The sequence below is a fragment of the Parasteatoda tepidariorum genome, chromosome 6 (genome assembly GCF_982258835.1).
Source record: "Parasteatoda tepidariorum strain Cologne lab strain chromosome 6, Ptep-v5.0, whole genome shotgun sequence".
Classification (NCBI taxonomy): domain Eukaryota; kingdom Metazoa; phylum Arthropoda; class Arachnida; order Araneae; family Theridiidae; genus Parasteatoda; species Parasteatoda tepidariorum.
Genome location: NC_141760.1, coordinates 89,180,014 through 89,204,829, shown reverse-complemented (window position 1 = coordinate 89,204,829; position 24,816 = coordinate 89,180,014). Strand labels below are relative to the sequence as shown.

Below are 24,816 nucleotides of genomic sequence, written 5' to 3'. Positions count from 1 at the left end.
ATACCGTAAAAGATAGCACTAATTAAATTTTTAATTGGTGTTTTTAGGTTTTAAAAGAAATTAAATTTTTTTACAGTATATTTGCATGATTTGATAACGAAATAAAACCGAACTATATGCAGTAGTGGATGATTACTTAAATCCTATACCCCAATGGTCTTTTCTCAACTTACTTCGGAGTATGTTTCTTTTCTTGCTCATAAATTTTGTATTTTATAAGATATGTTTCTTATAAGTAACTCATGTTATATTTCAAGAAAAAGTAGGATATATTTATAGCGAATTTGAATTGTAATATTAAAATTTTTAAATACATCAGTCGATTGAAAAAATAAACCATACAACGATTTGAAAAGAAAATGCATAAAAAATATTTTTCTAAGGAAAAAATATATATTTATCAAAACAATAAGTGTTTTAACTAATGGAATTCGATTTTGAGATCCCATTTCCAATTTCATTGAAGGCGTTTATTCTTTTTCTGAAGGGGTTGAGGTGTTAGGTGGTGACTCCTCATTAAAATCCGTTTCCAATAGTTCTAAACTATTTCTTCATCTATTATCTTTTAAGCTATGTTTGTTTCTTTGCTACGAAAAATCTGTTTTATTTCTCAAATATAATAATTTATTATAATATCGACTTTTATTTTTTAATGTAATTTATACTTCATAATAAATGTAGATTTTTTAAAACTCACTGAATATCTATTCTTCGTATGAACAAAAGAAAGTAAACAATCAATAAATCAGTACAGGGCAATACACCAGAATCATGAGCAAAGCAGAAACACAGATGCCAAAATAATCAATAAATCAAAAATCTATATATTTTTTTCGTTGTTATTTTTTTATCCCTTCCGGTGGTTTTACATGATAAAGCAAAACACGTTTTTAGTAGTTTATCCCATAAAATAAAGATTAACTGTAGTCAGCAGCATTTGGCATGATGCTGTTTGCTCGAGTATGTTGCTCTTGCTAGTTTATACGTTGTTGTTTCTAGAAATTACCTATTACCGACATTAATTAGGGGTCGTTGGTATCAAAATAATATAGCGAATATTTAAGCTTCTTCTAAACGAATTAATACTATTTTTACATTCGTTTTGCATGCATAACTTTTTTTTAAAATTTCGAATAAAACATATCACCAAAATTAATTAAAAATCACTTTAGCATCAGTGGTATATCACTTTGGTATAATGGTATGGCGAGTTTTTACGTTTCAGCCCTCCTTTTGTTGAGCATAGCTTAATTTACACCTACTATCAAAACTAATTAAGCATCATTAGAATCAAAAATAGTATTGTGATCTTCTTTTACTTTTCTCCTAAGTGAACCAGTGCCAATTTTCCATTAATTTTGCTTTTTAATACATAGATTATTACTTTCTGTAGAATGTGTGCTTTAGCACCTACTGTCAAAAAGTGCACAGTAGGGGAGAGTGGGGTCAATTGTAACATTTTTTACTTAACTGTTTTTAACTGACAAAAATTCCAATATATTATTAGTATTAATTGACAGACGAGTAAAGTAGACTATCCTCTACTAGAAAAAAATACCTTATTTTAAATGTTATTATATCAGTTATTAACAATTTTTGACAGTCGTGCACTTGTTACAATTGTCCCCACCTACGGGGTCAATTGTAACAGTTCATAAATTCAGCTAAAACATAGTTAATTATACATATTATCATAGTTCTGATATATTTTTTTATTGATCAAAATAGTAATGATATTTTAGGAGTCAAAATAATGATGAGCAGAGACCTAAAGGGTTAAACTTTAAGGGGTTAAAAATTTGTGAAAGGTGACAAATGAAATAATGCACATGCAACATAATATAAATGATATAGGAAACTATTGGTGGTTCTTAAAGAGTTAAGTAATGGTTTGTAAACATAAAATTATTTATTTTCAGCTGTTACAATCGTCCCTTTACTTATTGTTACAATTGTCCCCAAGACGCCATTTCAGCTTCATTTGTTAAAAGCAATGCTAGTTAATTAACAAAACTAATCTTTTTTTCCTTCAAAATGTTAATTAAGGTGTCCACTTACATATTCGGTTAATAATTTTTATTTGTTTAAACAAAATTACTTTGTTACAATATAATATTCTAATACCAAAAAAAGTACTTACGTAGCGTGAAAATATCTTTTGTGATGTAACTCTTTCAAAAGTACATAAAAATAGTTGCCAGCAGGAATTTACATGTAGATTTATTAAATACACCTTGTTCGCCACCTAGGAACCAAATCTAGAACCCGACACTCGAAATATTTGCTCTGTTACAATTGTACTCTGTTACAATTGACCCCTCTCTCCCCTACTTATTTCTAAAATTAATAATCAACATCGGCGTTAATAATAGGATGTTGAATTTTTTACGGCTTCCTTACTTTTCACCATTAATGTTGTGATTTAGAACTTAATTCATTTTTTAATTTCAATTAATAGTTATTATCTAAATAAATTAAGCAACACTGGAGTCAATGATATTTTAGTGATTTTTGTAAGTTTTTCCTAAACAAATTTATACAATTTCTTTAATTAAGGCTACACGGTACCCTTTTTTAAAAAAAATTTTTAAGGCCTGTAATATTAAAAGTAATAATAGATTTTCATTTGTATTATATTATTAAACTGATTTTCAAAAAGACAAGGGAAATCGACAAACCACAATTTAAAAAATTTAAATTTTTTTAAAAAATTCAAGATTTTTTTAAATTTTTATAACTTTTTTAATTTTCAAAATTTTTCAGTTATTTTAAATAATATAAATATCTTAGATTATTAGGAACAAAAGTTAGTATGGATTTGATGCTCTGATACTTAGTTGAATCTTAATTATTTTTATCGTTACTAAACACGTGGAAAACCCGAAAATTCTAAAAACTCCAACTTCAAATTTTTATTTAAAAAAATTTATACATCTCACACTGAAATCCATACTAACTTTTGGTCTGTATATACATAAAAGTTTCTACAAAAAATTTCAAGGCTTTATCTTTAAAGGGAAAAAAGCCTTAGGGAATCGAAAACAGTGGCATCAACAAAAAAGAAAGTCTGAGAAAATGACATTTAAAGTAAAGAGAACCATAAAACCAAAACTAAAAATGCTTGTACAGTCCTACTTTCTTAATATATTATAAACAAACTTATTGCTGGTCCAAAAACACTAATTTACTTGAATATTAATAGTATTATATTTTTTCACATTTAAAATTTATATGTAACCTGTATCGGCTAAAATACACGTAACTTATAGATACACTAAATATACGTAATACAACTTGCTTGGTTTAGACAAACAAAGCAATAGGATTAAAGAAATAGCTAGCATAATTATATAAATATTCAGTCAATCAAGTATAACAAATATTCTGTTACGAATGTATTTATAAATTAAAAAATATTAGTCTTAAAAAAGACTTTTTATAAATAAAAATTTAGTAAAAACACAAATTTAGAACGCATCCATCAAACACCGAACATAAATAAACAACAATGCTTCTAGAAGTGAAAGTGAAATTTGATAACTTTTGGAGAAAGTGAAAATTAATAATCATCGAAATAAAATAAGTCTTTTTTTGAAAAAAAAGTTTTAAAATTAGATTTAAAAGAAAACGAAACTAACCACGCCCCCTCGCTTGTCAAATTGTGAGTCTGACACAACTCGGAAAAATCCTAATATCTCTAAAACTAATTAGATCTCAGATGCAAAATTTTTCAACTTGCTTCCCAACCACATTAGCCACCCAAAAATGCAAAAATATTTTTTTGCATATTTTTGCGAATTTTAGGGTACTGTGTAGCCTTAATAAATTTTTTTCGTACAGAGTTTTAAGTTTTTTTTTTAACTTTAAAAAAACACGTTTGAAAAACATGATTATAAATTGGATATACACGTCGTTTCAGATAACTTTAGAAATATTATTGTGGACCAAATTAGATACCTGAAAGTAACGTCATAGTAAATCCTGAAATCCTGCAAAAAAATATTAGAGACCCTTAGAAAAGTTTACCATTTATACGAATTTGAAGGTGAGTCTGAAATATTTTGCATTTTTATTTGTTTCCACTGTTTGAAGTAGCCATGTAAAAGAACGTGAGGCTATATTTTTGATGAAATTGAATCTATACCATCATGATGAGTTGGGTGTGAATACCCCTATTTTTAAGATTGAAAAGAGTATGTGACTGGTTTTATAATCAATCGCACTATCTATAACATTTTAATTGGTCCTCAAAATCTTCTGATTTGAAGACATATTATGGGGGAAATGTTCGAACAGCAGGTAAAATAGAATACTTGCAAAACCGTGTAGAGACATTTTCACTATAAATACCTGCGGTTATCATGTTCAGATGTTTGTAATGCTTTTCAAGACTTTTTTTAGGGTGGCTCAAATTTTGATCATTGAGCTAATTATTGGGTGACACTCTATTTATATCCAGTGATTTCAAAAGTCTGATTTGAACACAAAACAAACTGAGTATTCTTAGGAAATGTATATTCATCTGAACTGTTTCCTTCTATTATTTCTTATTATTTATTTGCGATGCTCGAAATTAGCGATGAAGTAAGTGATGCTCGAAAATTTGCAATAAAACAAAGTCTTTCAACTATTTCGAAACATACACACTATCAGGTAATTAAACTTTTTCCCATTGTGTTTGAAAAATATCCAACTCCACTCTTAGAAGTTTATTTTTTTGTAAACCTCAAAGACAGTAATCGCTTAGTGTAATGCTAAATCGTTCAATGTGATGCTAATCGTTATTCAATATATACTTGCAAATTAATCAAGAAAATTTCCTTCTTTTAAAATATTTTTACTCAAAACAATTAGCATAAGCTTTAACAAAATACTCATCAAATATGATAATACTGGTAAAAAATATAAATAAGTCATATAAACAGATAGTGGATGTGCATAATTATGATTAAATTTATTAACAAAAACAATTCCTATGCTTGCTTATGGTGTATAAAACACTTAGTTTCTTTGCGAAGAACTGTACTGTAAAAAAAATTATATTCGAATTTCACAAAACTTTCGTCGTTTTTGTCGTAACCGTTTCATGGTATATGGTCTGGGCGAGCATTTCATCAAAGTGACGAAACAAATACGGTCACTTCCTCAGAGAAACTAATTTCGTCAGAAGTAAAACGTTTCGTCAATCAAGTTTTGATCGTCCAGTCTAACGGGAGAGAGATGGGATATACTAGATTAGTAGTGATGAGCACCACTGTGTTCATCACGAGTCACAGATGGTGCTGCAAGTTGTGAATGCATGAAAGAGTTTTCTGTTCCAATAGCGCCATTCACCAATTGAGTATTTTTGGGGAGTGGTTGCACCTTATGGGTTGAAAAAAAGGATTAAACATTATAGTGCCATAGCTGGGATTCGTGCTTCCGTCCATCCGGTTACGAGATTGACATGTTACTCCTCTCAACTTAAGTAAATACCCAGCTTTAAGGATCTAAGAGACTGCATAAGACGCTTATTGAAAATCTTCATTTAGTTAAAAATCCCCCACAAAGCACAGGTATGAGTTTCCACGAGAAAACATTTTCGTCATATATTTGAAAGTTCACAAATCACGTGATTTAGTGACGAAATGATTCTCAAAACTAACAAAATACAAATCAAAGATTTCTGAATAGTCAAAATTTAGATTTATATTTCTGAAAGTGTGAAGCTCGTTCAGGTGACATCACCTGAACGAGCTATCTTCCGATCTATAGACAAACTTTCTTCAGATCTATCGGTACTAGCTAGTCTAAGATGTCGTGGTGGCCGGCACGCAATGCAGCTACTATTGTTAAGCGTTTGGTCAAATTATGAAGCCTTTATCACCTTCACCAACAACTGCTTATTGATGGAGAAATGCACTTTAAGTAATATTTCTAGTATCAAATGAAAATAGAACATTTCGGATATGAATCAGCAATTAACCTGCGAAGGAGCACAGTGAACTAAACATATCCAATTGTTTCTGAAAATTGCATAAACTATCAACCGATTTTAAAAAGTAATCCAAATTTACAGTATTTGCATTTAAGATTAATCTCCATGCCAATCCTTATGAAACTAATTTTTCGTAGTTTCCTGAAAAAGGTATGCATGCTTGTTTGCGTATTTCTGAATTCTTTTTGGTTTTGAGTGCCAAATTATTCTATTGTCTATGATATCTCTACAATTTATAAATATAATATTAATTTGATTTTCTTTATTATCCTTAATTGAGCATACTTAAGAATGCAAATGGGATTTCATATAATTTAATTCATAAATTAAAATTAAAAAGCTCTAACCACGATGTCTAATTTTAGTCTCTTCAAAGGCTTTTAAGATAAAAAAAATCAAGATTCTATGAAGAAAAGCTCACTTCGAGTCTCCTTGCTGTGTAAATTTATACATTAAACAAAATATAAACTAAATGTTAAATGCATTCTTGCGTATTTTTAAAAATCGAATCAATAATTAACTGAACAAGTCTGACTCTTTAAATGCATATTTATGTAAAGTTTCTGCAGCAATAACTATTCAATTTAAAGAAGGAACAAAAAAAAAAAAGTTTTGAAAGTGAAATAGCAATTAAGATTATCTAATTGTGCATAATGAATAGTTTCCGGAACGGGTAAAGGAAATTATGGTAATTAATTTTAAATTTTTCGACTACTAAAAAAAATTAAATCACTCTAATACATTATCAATTCCGCCGAAGCGGAATGATTCAACTCTAAGGGCTGGGAAAATTGGGCGATTTAAAACAGTTGATTTTCCCTTACGAGTTAAAAGGTGATTAAATAATTAATTGAAATCAATTAAGGAACTGCGTTTATAAACCACCTAAATAAACAATTAACGAATGTTTTTTTTATATTGAAGCTCCTAATTACATACATGCTTCTTTGAATGTTTGTAAAATGTTACATTTGGTTAATGACAAAAGTAAAATTTTATAATTAAAGAACAATGAGTTATGTTAATTATTTTATTTAGCATAGATTTTCTTCTGTAGTTTGTCGCTATTGATGCTGAATAGATGTACAATGCGCACTAAATAAATAAATGGACCACCTTGATTAACCTGACTAATAGGTCAGAAGAGGGTTCAAAGTTTAGAGACCTTAAGATTAATTTTACTTTTACGTATTTCGCCATATCTCAAGAACTTTTAATGTGAATTGAAAAGTTTTAGTGAACAATTATGAAATTGTTTATTGTTTTATCCTTACAAAAAATAAAGTTTAGTAAATGTTAAATATTTTTCTTTTTTAATTTAATAATAAACAAAAATGTTTCAAAATGTAAGGTACACAACTCCTTACATTATCTTCTAATTTCATATGGCAAAATGCGGAGTTTGAGAGAAATCGGTCGAATAGTTCCTGAGAAATCAAAATTAAAAAAGTCAGGTGACAAAAGATCTTGCTAGTTGTAGCTTTTGAAAGCAATTTTCAAAATTTGTTGTTTGCTGTGTAAACGAACTTTAATATACCATTATTGATTTTCGATTTCTAAAGTAATTAAATCAGATTTTTGAGACAATTCATAAAAAAATATTTATTTTAAATGAAATATTATTTATTTTAACAAAATCAAGAAGTGAGATGGTAAGCACTACATGAGTTGTAATACATGTTGTAATATTTTCAATTAAATCTGGTAAAATTAGAAGAAGTGACTGTGCCAGAGAGTTTGAATTTTTTTCTATTCCCATATCAAAACAAAACTTCAATCAATATTAATCAATACAAAACATTAAAATTTTCTTTTATAAGGTCTTTTACCAATAAAATTTATTGAATATTCTGTAACGTGTCAGCTACCGAACAACGGAAAAATGAATTGCTATAATGGTAATTTTCAGTGTTTTCCTCTTAGATTTATATTTAAGTACCAATTTTTGTAAAGAATTACCTTAAGCTATTTGCAAGCATTCTATCCATTTCCAATAATCTTCTAATTGTAGATAATCCAGGATAGCTTGTTATCTAGTAAAATCAATTGCATGCACTAATCTGATAATTTCTTCTAAAAGAGCCCCGATATTTTACATTAAGTTAGATATTTACAGAAATAGGGTAGAAAACAATACACGAATTTCTTGTAGTATTTTAGTATAATGATTGTAACGATTCATATAATTGATTAAGATTTCAAAGTGCTTAACATGTTTTATTTTTAATTGTACAGCTTTGTCGCTATGTAATACTATTTAAAGTAACGTAACTTAAACAATGTTCAATATTTACGTAAAACATCACGATGAAATACTTTAATTAAAAAGTATGAAAGTAGTTTCTTTAATTTATCAAGAAAATCATGTATTTAACAGGATAAAATACCTTTATATATTCGAGTTTAAATTATATGTTCTGATAATATTATTATCCAAAAATTTTATTATAACCCTTTCATTTCTACCCTTTAAATTGGGGGTCATTCTGAAAGATTTAATCGTAGGGGCTTGTAAAATTGTGACAAGGTGGATGCAGGGGGAAGAAGTTGAGACAAGTGAAGAAGAAAAGAACAAAGAGAAGAACAGAAACATGAAAAAAATTGAAAATATTTGTGATATTGATTTTGTATTTTTTCTTAAAAATAAGTACATATTTAAATTATTAATTTGTTCCTCACAAATGTCATTAACACGTGATTAAGGTTAGAAATAAAATTCGAAATGTGGCCTCTTGCGACTGTTTTGCTTCTAGACTGCAAGTATATATTTTGGAAAATACGTCATGACATATGACAAGGTATTTTTAAAATTGAAATGTGACTTTTTGTGACAAAGAGAAAAAGAGGTCCAGAAATATTGAAAAAAAACTTGTAATGCCATTTATAAGCCCCATTTATTTTTCTCAATGCCCTGATTGCGCATTGAGAAAAAAAGTGTATCCAAAACTACCAGAATATGGTAAGATTTACAGTATTTTTACTTTTACGAGAACTTCGTAACCCCACTAAAAATAATATTAAGAGTTTCCTAATAAAATATCATTCTCTTGAGAAATTTTATGAAAACTTGAAGAATTTTTTAAGTTTTAACTCAACCTTCAAAAAATCTTGACAATTTTTGCTGTCATTTTGTAGGCATTTTGATTATCCATAGGTACAGTATGTATTCAAAAATTCTAGAGGAAACGTGAACACAGTATCCTGAGTTAATATTATCTATAAAATTTAGGTAATTTTTACCGAAGGCTTTTGGTAATGACTTTTTGGTAAAATTAACAATAAAATATAGTTTTATTACCAAGCTATTTGGTACTAAATGAGGTAATATTTGGTTATTTTACCAAAAAAGTTGGTAATTTTGTCAAAAAATTATAATTTTATTGTAATAGTTGCTAATTTTATCAAAAGAGCTAGTAATTTTCACAGCACTAGTAAATTTTGAGGTAACTCAAAATGTTTAGTTTTGTAACCTATATTTTATGCAGTAAATGCTTGTTAACTAAATATTGATCTCTTCCTGTTTATCCAAGTTACTTTATTTAGTAGTGCATCTAAGATTATTATATATATATATTTTTTAACTTTCAAGTTTCGGATAACGTTCCAATGCGTTCCAAAATATAGTCTACACAAATATTCTAACCATTAATAAATTTGTAAAAGTAACTGGTTGTCAAAAAATGATAGTTTTATTGAAATAGTTGCTAATTATATCAAAAGAGCTAGTAATTTTCGCAGCAATAGTAAATTTTTAGGTAACTCAAAATGTTTAGTTTGATAACTTATATTTTATTTAGTACATGCTTGTTAACTAAATATTGAACTCTTCCGGTTGATCCAAGTTACTTTATTTAGTAGTGCAACTAAGATTTATATATATATATATATATATATATATATATATATATATATATATATATATATATATATATATATATATATATATATATATATATATATATATATATATATATATATATATATATATATATATATATATATATATATATATATATATATATATATATATATATATATATATATATATATATATATATATATATATATATATATAACTAACTTTCAAGTATCGGATAACGTTCCAATGCATTCCAAAATATAGTCGACACAAATATTATAACAATTAATAAATTTGTAAAAGTAACAGGTTTTCAATCGGGAAATCTTATCTTAAATTGAAAAGTAGACTAAGATAATAATAATCTAAACATTATAATATAAATATAATATGAATGACATTAGTACAGAAAAAGGCATTCGAAAACTGAATCCATTTAACTGCATTTCTACAAATACAGTTTACGATAAAGTTAAGGAACTAACAGAAAAAACCCTGATAGAATATCTTGAACTAGTTAAAGAAAAATAACGAAAAAGATAAGAAAAACTTTTTTGTTACCACAAGCCTCGAGTAAATCTAATTAATATGTAGAAACCGTCGCTGATGCTTACAACTATAAAAAAGACTTATTGAATAAAGTTGTTAAAAATGTTCTGAAAAGACGAGAATCTACTCTGAACTCTTAAGATTAGACGAAGAACTTTTAATTACGCTGCTTCTGTTTAAATAGAAATATGATTCTAAGATATCTGAGTAGTTTCTTCTTTTTTTTATTACTCAAAATGTAATTTACTACCCATTTGTCCACTTCTAAGATACGTTAACTAATGAAATCCGTAATTTTAAGTTTTGAGACAATTCAGCTGCATTCTAGGTATTTTTATGATTTTAACGCAATTAATTATCTGTTTAATTTAGAAAATCATTTAAAGTTTGTGCATGTTTGTTCAAAATGAGTAATGAGACGCGAAAGATGTACTTGAAAACTTTTTATGATTCTATTTGAAATGGAATAAAAGTTGATGCGTTATGTGCTCTCAAGAGAGATACTTTTTTTTCAAGATAATGGCATTGTAAGTTTCATCCTGTTAAAACATGTTTATCCTAATTAACCTACTCTGTTACCGTGCAGGGTATCCTGCAGCAGGTTAGAATTGAGAAAAAAATGCCGTTTCCAACAGAAAATTGGAGAAGGGTAAAAACCGCGGAATTAGAAGGAAGCATGGTGTTCGAAGGAGACAAATCAGTGGAAAAAAAATGCTTAGTATATTTGTATTGAGAAATAATACTTTGCTCGAGTGTTTGAAATAAGTAAACCTTTTTTTATATTAGTTATGGAACAAATGAAATTTTTTATGTAAATTATATTATTTAATAAATTTTTCTCGTACATACAATTTCATGCTATTCGATTTAGATGCATTGTAGGCGTCATAAAAACTTTACCAAGTATACCTAAACTCTTTCGTATTTAAAAATGCTAAATAAAATTATGAAATAATTTTGTAATTTATATTTCAAATTTATTTCGGGAATTTGCTATCTAGTAAAAATAATTTTTCGAAACAAATTATTCCGAAACACGAGCAACCAAAATGACTTTTTAATGATATTTTAGAACATAAAAACACCGACAGTAATGATACTGTCCTATCTCATGATATTAGTGTCGAATTACGGACTTAACCCAGACGCAGTTTGTTAAACATTTTGTCATACATATTAAAAAAAAAGATAGTTCTTTTTTTATCTTGTAAAAATTACTTAGATAAATATTTATAATTATTTCAACGAAAGCATTATTTCAACATTAATTTTTAATTTTTCTTGTTTATTTTTTTTTTCAAATATTACACTGCAATTTGTTATACTTATCAGATGCCGATATATTTGTATTTTCTTTATTAAGTATAATGATTTTGAGCATTTAAAATGTTTATTATAAAATATCACACCATTATCTACTTAATTTTAAGTATTGTGATTATAAATATTATTAATACGATTATAAAATAAATAATGTAATACAATTTTAAAATGAATCATTTAATACAATTATAAAATAAATCATTTAATACATATACATACATATAAAATATACAAAGTGATGATAACATAAATTATTGTGATTGGTTTAAAAACTGTATTTAAAATTTCAAACTTTGGAGTAGTAGAACTTTTTTCTAACTCCTTTATTTCTCTTATTAAGTCAAAAATACCATGGAAATATTTTTCATCACACAAAATGGCTCTATTTGTTTTTTGATGAAGTATAATAATGCGATAGTTCTTATATTGCTCTTAAAATTATATTATTCTTCATGATATAAAATAAATCAAAATCCCATAAGTGAACAAAAAGGATCAACACAGCAGGAGAAAACCAAAACACATTTGCTCAAAATAACATACTAAATGGCATACTGAACATCACCTTGTAAAAAGCACTGTAGGAAATTATTCATCTAATATTTCATCTTAAAATATTTTTATGCAAATATTCTTCCAGTTATAACATTAGCAGCTTGACGCTGGAATTTTACATTATATGCTTTTTCTTTTTTCCCTTCTATTTCAAATTTAACAACAAAACGAAACAGTGCTAACGTAAAATGTACCTAGCTGTAGACGAAATTATGGGTTAGAGTCCCCTTGTCATTAGGCTAACCCTGGAAGGATTTCATGGTTTTCCTCTCCATGTAGCGTAAATGTGGGCTAGTTTTATCAAAAATTCCTCTGTGAAATCAAATTTCTCACAATAGTTGATCCTGAGGTTCCCTTGATTTTTGCATTGGGTTCAAAATTACAAAGTTGCGGAGTTGAACATTAGTCGTCGCAGACTCAAATTTGGAGTGGCTCTTCAACGACGTTTATAAAATGTAAATCAAAATCGTACCATGATACTGTATAGGAAAGGTATTAAAATGCGTCTGTATATGATTTGCCGAGGACGTCATCAAAGTAAATTAACTATTTCGCAGTTTTGCATTGTTCCAAATAAAGAAAAAGAACAGCGTCAAATCTTATACATTATTGAAATCCGAAAAATGTCAGTCATTTGTAGTGAAAAATTACCTGGAATCATATTAATGATTGTCGAAAGAATTCCACTTTCATTTATAACAGCTCTCAACTGTCATTCCATATAAAATATTTCAACGCAAATTATGGCACCTAATTATGACATATTACACCTGACAAAATAACTTGTTTTACGCTATGGGACTCATTAATTTGGGAGTACAGACTCGTTCTTCCATTATTAATTTTGGTTTCACCTTCATTTAGTCTGATTAAAATACTGAAAATACCAGAAAACTCATTTTTGGAATTTTTCCTAATATTCATATACGCGGAACGAAAATAGTTCTACTCTTGTAGAATTGTTTATTTGGTTTGCTGTTATTGGTTTTGATACACAGAATGTTTCATATACACCACTCTTATTATATTTTTATAGTTTCTATCAGAGCAATTTCAAACACGCAGGCAAAAAAAAATCTCGAACTCATTAAAATCACTAGAAGTAGGCAATATGATAAACAGAAAACCTGTTTTGTGATGAAACTTGCAGGTTTTTGTTGTAACTATCTATTTTTTGAATGCTGAGTCCTAATGCGTATACTTTTCTTAATTCCTTTAAGACAAGAATTCTAAACTTACAGACATTAAAATCTGTCATTTCAGAACAAGTATCATAACTTCTTGATATTTCTTGTTGTTTGTTTCGAAATAATAATAAAATAACATAAAATGCCAGAATAATTTAGTCATTATCTTTAATCAATCACAGTTTTACTTGATTTTTTGCTAAAGAAACTGAACAATGAACAGCATTTGATGATATCTTGCATTCTTCATAACGAACATATCTATCGTATTCCTTAAGTCATTCTTTAAGTTCGTTATCAAGAAAACGAGGGGCATCAATTTCTGCACATTGTCGGAAACTTGAGCATAAGTTTAATTTCGATAATGACACAACTGTTTTTCACTCAATGACATAAGTTCATATTGATGCCCTGGAATCTTGTTTTATTTCTATGGATGTTGATTCCCTTGTTAGCGACGTTAGTTCCTCACCACTTTTCAATAGCGTGAGGAAATGCATTTTACCCTGATTTGCCCCTCTCGACCACCGTGTTTCTTCTAGTTCTGCTTTTCATCCTATTTTCCTCGGCTACTTTGGTTTTTCCAGTTTTGTTTTTCATCTTAATTTTTGTATTTTTCGCAGGTAACTTTACCTTTTATATTTCAAATGACTTTTGTTTCTTCTCATTCATGATCTGGCAAGTCTTTAAAATGGGCGCTAATTTTTGAACACTAGAACATTTCGAATGTTATTTCCAATTTGTATATTTTTGAAGAAAATACAGTTTTTATTCATAATACCACTTTAGTTTCTTGGGATTATTTATTCAATTACAGTGTCAGTTGTTATTTTTGACAAATATTTTTCGTTATTGGCTAAATAGTAAGCAAAGCGTTAGATATAACAAAATAAATACATTAGCTAAAGCCTTAAGGCTGTTATTTTAAAGATCTCTTGAAGCATTAGATCATATTTTTTTGTGTACATAATATGCTATTTACACAACTGATTTGGGTTTGCAGCAGTTATAGATGACTGTTAGATAAAGCAGTTTAACTTATCGTTGGCCAGCACCATCTATTTTAATTCAGAAAATAGAGCGAAACGTCAATATAAAGAAAAGCCACAGTTTTGAAAAACTTAACAGCGTTTGTGATCAAAATTTTTAATCTTTATAAGTTCTCACCAATGCTGCAGCTTTTTGCTGCAAATATTTAAGCTTTTATTTAGTCCGTTCTAATTCCCAGATAATTCTTTAAGGCTAGATGGTAGGTATAATTCAAAATTATAGTTTTTCCTAAGTTCAAGGTACTTTAACCGTAGCTTTTTTTAGTTTCCTCAGCGAGGTAATAACTAAACATAATTACGAAAAAGTGCACCAAAAGGCTATTTAGATTATGTTTATTATTAAAATGCAAGCAATTTATTCCGTTTATTAGTATATATGTTACGGTGAAACAATGAAATCTGGAGAATGTCGACATTCACCGGTGAATGTCAACATTCACGTAGTCGCTTAGTGTATGTCCGAAATATTTGCTAAATACCCTTATTTCTGACTCTCACCAGTGAATGTCAACAATCACATAGTCGCTTTGGTGAATGTCCGAAATATTTGTTATATCCAATTTTATATTAATTTATTCGTTAATATTATCATATTTACTTGATATATTTATATTTATTCTATATTCTAATACTTACTGATGATAGATTAGACGAAACATCAGTGTTTGGAGTATTGGGCAGATATATTCCGGGTAATGGCACTTGACCTTAAAAAAACATCAGTGTAGGGTATACCGGGCAAATGTACACCGGGCAGTGGCACTTAACCTTAAAAAAACATCAGTGTAGGGTATACCGGGCGAATGTATACCGGGCAGTGGCACTTAACCTTAAAAAAACATTAGTGTAGGGTATACCGGTCAAATGCATACCGGGCAGTGGCACTTAACCTTAAAAAACATCAGTGTAGGGTTAAAATATCGAATAAATGTAATTGTATCTTGGAATAAATTCATATCAAATCAAATGTAATAAATATTTCGGACATTCACCAAAGCATATCTGTGATTGTCGACATTCACCTGTGAAAGTCAACAACCACCGATTTCGGTCTTTCGCCGTGACATATATATATATATATATATATATATATATATATACAGTCAAACCCCGCTATAGTGAAATCCCGGATATAGTGAACAAAATGTTCAGTCCCATGCTTTGCTATGCACGTATAATGTTATTTTTTGTGGATATAGTGAACCAAAAAAGTGAGGAAATTGGATATAATGAACTTTTTTCTGTCTTCGACTGATTTTTTTCTTCATTTTTTTTGTAATAATTTTGAAATTTCTACCTCAAAATAACTGTAAATTACTACAGATATTTTGTAACCTATACCAATTACAATTTTGTTTACATATACTAATATTTAAAACTATCTATAGAGGGGAAAGTAGCGATAAGCATTTTTTCTGGTTTGTTTCTTTTATCTCACTTTCCCATCCCTAAGCAAACCAAGCAGATGCTTCCAACCCAGGCAGATGATGCACCTGTAAGATGTCAGTGGGATCAATATGCATTTTTCTGTCAGATGGAATGAGTAGTTATTCATTATTGGTCAAAGGGTTGGAAACTAATCTGTGCTGATAAGGCCCTCATTTCTATACCTTTTTGCTCTCAGTTCAGTTAAAGAGAAACCTACTAACAAGTGACTCAAATTTAACTATTGCGAGCAGCAAACGTAAAACGTTCTCCACTGATGATAAAATCAGTATAGTCAGAAAAATTGAAAATGGATGTAATGAAGCTGATATTTGCAGAGAATATAAACTATCCATATCTACAGTTTGTAACATATACAAAAATAGGCAATTAACAATTTCTGCTCATGAAAAAAATTTAGATGGCAGAAAAAAGACTGTTGTAGAAGCATTACTGATGTGGTTCAGCATTCGAAGAAGCCGCAATTTTCCAGTATCTGGACAAATATGGATGAATTTGCAAAGCGATTTTGTGGGACTACTTTTATGTGCTCGAATGGCAAGTTAGACAGGTTTAAAAAGCGGAACAGCAGAAATTCAGGCAAAATTATCTGAGAGTCAGGAAGAGTTTCCATATCCGATGTTGAGGACTGTTCATCAGCTAAGGATTACTATTTTTTTTTTGTACGCAAGATGAAGAGTAATAAAAAATAACACAATTTTTGCTACTACATAATATTTTTCAGTCATTTATTTGAATAATGTGTAATAAAAGGGAGGAGTTTGGGAATCATTAGTTAATTTGTCTGCGTAACGGATATAGTGAACTCCCGGTTATAGTGAACCGAAATTTCGGTTCCTTGAAGGTTCACTATAGCGGGGTTTAACATATATATATATATATATATATATATATATATATATATATATATATATATATATATATATATATATATATACAGGGTGTCTCAGTTAAACGTTTCAGAACTCCTAAGAGGGGTAGGGTACATCCTGACGACTCGAAATCATATAGCAATGCGGGGTCGGAAATGCTTTCCTGAGGCGGTGATGTACACAGAGGCACCCTAAAGAAAAGAGACAGTAAGTGAAAAATAGTTTTAATAATAAATTGAAAAAATTATATGGCCTCCTCGGTCACCCGACCTATCATGCCTTGATTTCTGGGGTCATATGAAACCCCTGATGACAATGCTGAGGAGGTGGTTGTAGGAATCGCAGTAGCTGCCGGAGAAATTCGAGATGTGCCTGGAGTGTTGCAGAATGTTCGAATGTCCATGAGGCCGGATATGTGAGGTGTACATTGTAGCCGGTGGCAGAAACTTCGAAACCTTACTTTGACCCACGTAGCATATAATATTTTCAATGTATTATTAAAATGATTTTTCACTTACGATCTCTTTTCTTTATGGTGCTTCTGTGTACATCACCACTTCAGGAAAGCATTTCCGACCCCGCATTGCTATATGATAACAAGTCGTCAGGATGCACCCTACCCCTCTTAAGAGTTCTGAAACATTTAACTGAAACACCCTGTATATATATATATATATATATATATATATATATATATATATATATATATATATATATATATATATATATAATAATGCTTTTATTTTTAAATCTTAATTTATTTTATTGACCCAATTTTGGATTAACGACTACTAATATTCAACTCCGTAGTCTTGTATTCTTGAACCCAATCCAGAAATCAAGAGAATTTCAGGATCAAGTTTAGGGAGAAATTTGCCTTCGTGGAGAACTTTTTTTGCTATGAACAATGTCAAGGATTAACCATCGCGTTACATCTAAAGGAAAACTATGAAAAACACCCACGGTCAGCCTGATGACAAAGAGACTCTAAGCCATGATCCGTCAACACTGAGGATATTTTATGACAGCACTGTAATCGGTGCAAGCCGAGTGAGGAATTCGTATCAACCAGCCATCATGGGATTTGAACCCGGTTCACCTCATTGAAGCATGAGCGCTCTATTCCCTGAGCCACCACGGATTCTTTCATCTTATTTCATTTTATAACCGCCATTGAACAGTAAACCCAAATTTTGGGCTTATAACTACTTAATTTCAATTCCGTATTCTTCAGTTTTGAAACCGATCCGAAACACAAGAGTTCTCCTGGATTAAGTATTGGAAGTAATTTTCCTTCGTGGAGGACTTTTTTGGGGAACTGACCCGCATTTACGTTACATGGTAAGGAAAAACACGAAACCTCCCATGGTTAGCCTGAGTGCAAGATGACTCTAACCCATGATCCGTCTACCACTAAGGATGTTTTTCGTCAGCACTATGGTCGGTGCAATCCTGATACGAAATTCATATCGAACAGCCTACAATGGGAATCAAACCCGGGATTTTCTGTAATATTTCTTGGAATTAAGTCAAAATTATCTTATCGAGTTACAATGACATGAAAGTTTTATACGCCAAACAAGCATAGTTATTTGTTAAAGTTAGTTGCCATAGTTTATTTTCTTATACATTGACGGAAACATCTCTAGATACAGATTTTTATACATGCCATCTGATTTTCATTCATTATATTTATTTCATCCACGTTAAGGACGGTTGACTGTTTCCGCTGTCCTGTCAGCTTGTCCATATTATGAACTCAGCTGATTCAGAAAAAAACTCTGAAAATATATTTCGTCATCAGAAGATAATGTTTTGCTCAGTTCTTTGGCGTATACATACAGACTTTTGCTTATTGAAAAGACATTTATTTTCATAAGACTATGTATCTGTTAAGAAAACGCTGATAGATACAATGCTATAAGAATTTATCATAGATTTACTTCTTGCTAAGAAACGTTTTTACATCATTGCACTAACATTGTTAGCGAACATTTATATTGAATGATATCTGATTAATATGCTTTTATAATATTTATAAACGATAAAGATGTTTATTTTTCTTAATAACAATAAATATTTTATGATATTCTGAAATATCTGATATTTTCTTCCTATTCTAAAATAAATTTTGTCTCATTGCATTAACAATGTCAGCAAACATGATAATGCGTTCTACTACACTTTAAAAAATCACGAATCAAAAATCATTCGGTAAGAAGTACCGGCACTCAGGGGTACCGATACTTTTTACCGTTAAATCCATTTTACTGGAACATGTTACCGAACAAAAAATCTGATTTCTCGTAATTTGTAAACTAATAATTACCATAAAACCTCTGAATCACTCGAATTAAATAAATTTTACTGTATATTTTACTGTACGGTTTAATATTTTGCTATAAAAATGGATTTTACTCTAAAATGGATTTTATACTCAAATGGATTTTACGAATGATTCAGCCAAAGTGTCGGTCTTCATTAAATTGTTTTACCGTAAAAGGCTTGACTTCAGGTTTTTAGACTGCCAAAGTGGGGATTCCTCCTGTCTTAAGAGTATCAAAATTGTGATGCCATGTCTTCAGATCATCCATAGAGATGTTTCGTAGACATGCCGCCAATTATCAATCATTCAGTTCCTGTGCTACGTACGTAAAGTATTACTACTAATACTTTTATCATTGGTGTTGTTCATTGATACAGATACACGTGTAGACATATGTGCTCATTATAAAGTAAATTTTGTAAGAACACATCAATTTGAACAAAATACACCAGAAGTTAGAGAAAAAAACTGTTACAAAGATACATCCATTGTTACAGTAGTTTTCGAACTTGTTACCTCCATGCAAAAGAACGTTTGGTTTCGTTAGAACGTCACTAGCGTTAATAGATTGCTGATTCACACACATTGTCTTTATATTGCATGGAATTATAAATATTGGCTAATAAGCCATTACTAAGATGAAGAAAGTATTCATTCTTGGTTATGAAGAGATTCGAACCCTCTACCTTTAAGCTACATTGTGTTTTATGGAATGGCAAAATCTCAGGACATCTGAGAGTTTGCCATCATCCATTTTCTGTGATAAGTAAACATCAAAATAGAAAATAGGCATTCGGCAGAGTGGCGTGGAGATAGCGGGTATGAATTCTGCCGCAACACTGAATGTGTTTTCGTGCTGTCCTTCTTTGAATTGTACTAGTCCCGCAGTGGACTGATCGTAAAGAACGGCTCCCAGTAGAACACTGAAGTCAAGAATCACTGGCTGCGGTCTGTGTGCGGGTGGGTGATCACTTTAATCAGCTTGCGCAGGGATCGATGGTTCCCGGTATCGGTCCTCGCTAAACTGTTCTACCTTAAAAAATTTGACTTCGCAGCCGGCTACCATAGTAGAAAAGCCATCTCCTCTGCAGAGGATCAAAACTTCGATGGTATGTTTTCGGATCATCCTCAGAGATGTTTCACACACCGTTACCAATAACCCATAGTGTAGGAGCAACTCAAGTGCGACGTAAGTAAAATAACGTAATAAACGACGTAAATAACCCTACAAACCAGTTGTTGTTGTGGTTGTAGTTCATTTACGTCGCACTAGAGCTGCACAATGGGCTATTGGCGATGGTCTGGGAAAATATCCCTGAGGATTATCAGAAGACATGCCATCACAATTTTGATCCTCTGTAGAGGGAATAGCACCCCCGCTTTGGTTGCCCAACGACCTGCACGCGAAGTCGAGCACTTTACGGTTGAACAGTTTAACGAGGACCAATACCGCACACCCTCGGTTCCTGAGCAGACTAATCCAAGTGGTCACTTACCCGCACACTGACCCCAATGATGCTTGACTTGGGTGATCTGCTGGGAACCGCGTCCTAACGATCAGTCCACTGCGGGACCCCTACCAACCTGAATTGTATTATCTGTCTTTCTACTATCTCGCAGCGGACTGATCGTCAAGACACGGTTCCCAGCAGATCGCCGAAGGCAAGCATCACTGGCTGCCGTCAGTGTGCGGGTGGGTGACCACTTGGATCAGTCTGCGTAAGGACCGAGGGTGTGCGGTATTGGTCCTCGTTAAACTGTTCTACCGTATAGTGCTCGACTTCGCGTGCAGGTCGTTGCGCTACCGAAGCGGGGGTGCCATCCCTCTGCAGAGAATCAAAATTGTGATGGCATGTCTTCGGATCATACTCAGGGATGTTTTCCCAGACCGTCGCCAATAGCCCATTATGCAGCTCTAGTGCGACGTAAGTGAACAAATCAAATCTTTCTACATGACAAAGGCTTATAAGCCGTAAAGGTGTAATTGAACTCACAGGCCTCTTTGTATGTGTACCAATAAACAATTAAATAAATAAAGTACTCTTTGGTTCAAGTTGTGTTTGAATTCAAGTCTCAAGTGTCTGTTGAATTCAAGTTGTGTTTTGCGTTAAATAGCTTAACTTAGTTTTTCTATCACAATTTGAAGAGTTGTGAGTATATCATCAAAAAAAAAACTTTATTAACGTGATCTTCATCATGGTTGTTTACAATTGAGATGATTTTCAAATCTACCATGACTTGGTTTCTAAGAAAATTTCCTGGAACAGGTAGGCAAATTTTCTAAATATTTCTAAAGTAAGAGACATTTATTTAAAAGATTGTGATTCATTATTGCATAGAATTTAAAGTTTTTAATCATTACAAACTTCAAAACTATTCTGTTAAATCTTTGTTTAAAACTGTAATGCCTCAGATATCATTGTTTTCGCACATCGTAGTTTCGAATTTGGAAAATCAGAATGTAATATAATTTTGTCAAATAGTTAAAACATGTGATTGAAAGATTCAGAGTCTGATTTAGCATTTTCTAAATATACTAAATCCGCATTAGCGATCCTTGGTAAAATCCTTGGTACTGATAAATCACTTGATTTTACAGTAAACCAACAAACTTTAATAGTAAACAAAAGTAATTGAAATAAACCTTATATTAAAACTGATGTCCTTCAGAAAAATAATTGAAACGCTCAAAATCAACTATGTTATTTAATTAATGCCCGTATTTCTGAATTCAGTTAGTTTGCTCTCTTAAGTAAACAGTCGCTAAGGTATTTTGAGCTGAAATTATTAAAGCATATTACTCATCTGCGAAAGATAGTATGTTATCTTAACATTTCAAAAGTATAGATACAACTTTTACGCACTTTTATTTGATTTATTCATAAACAAGCTCGCTTCATTGAACTACATAATTAAGTTACTGCATGAAATTATACTCATTGTATGATATTGTGTTTGCTTTTCGCCTGACGCTTGAATTTTAAATAACTAATTCATCGGTTATTAAAGCTTTTGTTTCATTTGCTATTGATTGTGCAAGTACTTTTTAATAAACGTTTTGTTGAAGTTTTTAGTCGGCTTTTCGAAATCAAATTGTGACCGAAAGAGATTTTTTTTTTAAATTTTTTTTGCAAATGAATTAGAAAGCTTCACTGGCAAAATGAAAGTTTAAACTGAAGAATACAGATTGTGTGACTTAATAAGGTAGAAATAAATGAGAAGTTGTTTAACTCGTTGACTTGACTTGAAATAATTTGATGAAAAATTGTGATTTATATCTAGAAACAGGTTATCTCTCCGTTATTTTTTTTGCCTATTCTTGACTGACATCTGCTTGAGCGCGATTTTATAAACAAAGAAGTAAAGATATTGCGAGAGAGTAATAATTTTTCAAACAATAATGGATAAATAGTCAATATTTAAAGCAAGAAAGCTAAGAGAATAATGAAAAAACATTTAAATTTGCAAAAAATTTCGAACAATATGTAATTTCAACTAGTGCAGAACTTTACTTTTTTTTATAATACTGAAAAGTTAGTTTTAAAACATTTTATGGTCAATTATTTTACATTTTATATATTTTATATATAATATTACATTATTTCCTCTCATGTCTTATGAGGGAAAAGTTTTTGCAAGAAGTTTCCTGTAATTTACGTTATTTAGGCTACTGAATTTTCAATTTACCATAATATCCCTTCGTTTTTTTTCTATTAAAATTTGAGTATGAAATTCCAGAAATGGTCACTAGTTTGTTTAAGTAAACAAGATTATCACAAACTCAAAAGATTCCGGTAATTTTTCCTCCTTTTTTTCTAATTTACCGACTTGTTTCCAATTTTTAAGCATCACGCATAGCATATTTCACCCAAAGTGTTTTTTCTTTAATTAAAAAATTAGATTTATTAAAATCTGTTTTTTTAAATATACTTTAAAAACCTGAGTTTTTAATAAATATAGTATTAACTTAAATATTATTTATTAAAAATAAATCATTATACATTTGAAACAATATTACTGCTTAAAAAATGTAGCAACTGAAAAACAAGATAACAAATCAAGAAATTAATTTCGCATTTTTTTAAATCTAATTTTAAATATGTGTAAAGAAAAAGAAAATAGTGTTGCTTTGTATCTTTTATCCGAACAGGAAGATTGAAAAAGAAGAACTTCAACAAGCTTGCATATTTCGAGAGTATACGTACTAAAGAATACGGATAAGAATGCCAAGACATGTGATAAAAGAATACCGCATCGAAATATGTGGATTGTGAAAGGAGAATCGCATAATTACGCATATGTAATCATGATTTTGAAGGGATCAAAAGCTGAAAAATATTTCTATGTATGAAACTTAACTAACCCCTTTTTTAATCACACATAAAAAAACAAGATACAAGAAAAATTAAGATACAAGAATATATTCTCTATATTAAGATAAGTAGCATTTTTGAAGAAAAAAAGCAAAGTTACCCCAATGGTTACCTAAAGTTACCCAAAGTTAATCCTCCATTCATGGTACGAGATAATGAATTTTTCGAACAAAGGTTATTGTGATGGTAAATTCCTTTCGATAATATTACGTTAAACTTCCATATCGATTCAATGATTTGTCTGCTTTAAATAACTATAATCCAAATAGGAATATTTACATTTGTATTTCTTCTAAAGTTTGATATCTTTATTATTTGCACTGTATTTAGCAACACTTTAATTTCTAAACTTTGAACTAAGAAGAGACTTTTCCTTAAAATTTGATAAGTGACTATTTGTTCCGAAAGCAGTTGGAACTTCATTTATAAGCACACATGACAATATTCTACAAATTGTATCTTTCTCAAAAGGTAGCCACGAAAATTCTATTTTATAATTATGAAAGATAATATGTGAAATAGACTTTTGGTAAAGAATCTATTTATTCTCAAATACATTATCTTCTGCCTTTCTCCTCCTGTAAACGTGTCTCTTTGAAATAATTGTATCCCTTCGGTAAGAATTATGACTAAGAAACAAAACATGAGAACCTGTCTTGTCGAAAGCTTTTAGCGACTTAGTTTTAATTTCAAATTTTGATAACATGCTTGCATGGGGCTTCTTGTAAGAACGCTTGTCAGATTTATTTTAAGGACAGTGATATATTGCATTGTTGGATTTTGTATGGGTATTACTTTCAAATACTTTTCCGATGTTAGAAAATTTTCATTAGAGTTTGTTGTTATAAAAGTTGATTATGTTTCTAAGATATATTTGAAAATATATAAGCGATACCTTTTCAGAAATAATGACAAGGGTATTAAAATCCACCTTAAATCCGTACCAAAAAATTTTGGCTTATTTTGTTACACTGATCACCACACCTGTTGTTTAGAACTAGAATAGAACGAGAGCGGAAATAATAAATCAAACCGTTTTTCAATAACGTTTTTTTTTTCTTAAAAAAAGGGCGTGATTTGGCTTCCCTATTTTTAATTACGTTCTTTTTAAGCCATTGTGGCTCAGGGGATACAGCGCTTACCTCCCAATGAAGTAACCAGGGTTCGAATCCCAGCGATGGTTGGTCGATACGAATTCTTCTCCCGGCTCACATCGACCTCAGTGCTGACATAATATATCATCAGTGATTGACGGATCATGGGTTATAATTCCCTTGCTATCAGGTTAATCGTAGGTTTT

At 30.2% G+C, this 24,816-nt stretch overlaps 1 protein-coding gene across 1 annotated transcript in view; it reads left to right on the top strand.

Moving 5' to 3' along the window:
• The first annotated feature begins 21,151 nt into the window (after nucleotides 1-21,151).
• LOC107452035 (uncharacterized) overlaps nucleotides 21,152-24,816 on the top strand; it is a 212,979-nt gene continuing 209,314 nt past the window's right edge. Inside the window, exon 1 of the mRNA XM_021147066.4 lies at nucleotides 21,152-21,410. Within this exon, the coding sequence (XP_021002725.2) occupies nucleotides 21,359-21,410 (52 nt within the window). The 5' untranslated portion in view covers nucleotides 21,152-21,358. The remainder of the gene's footprint in view (nucleotides 21,411-24,816) is intronic.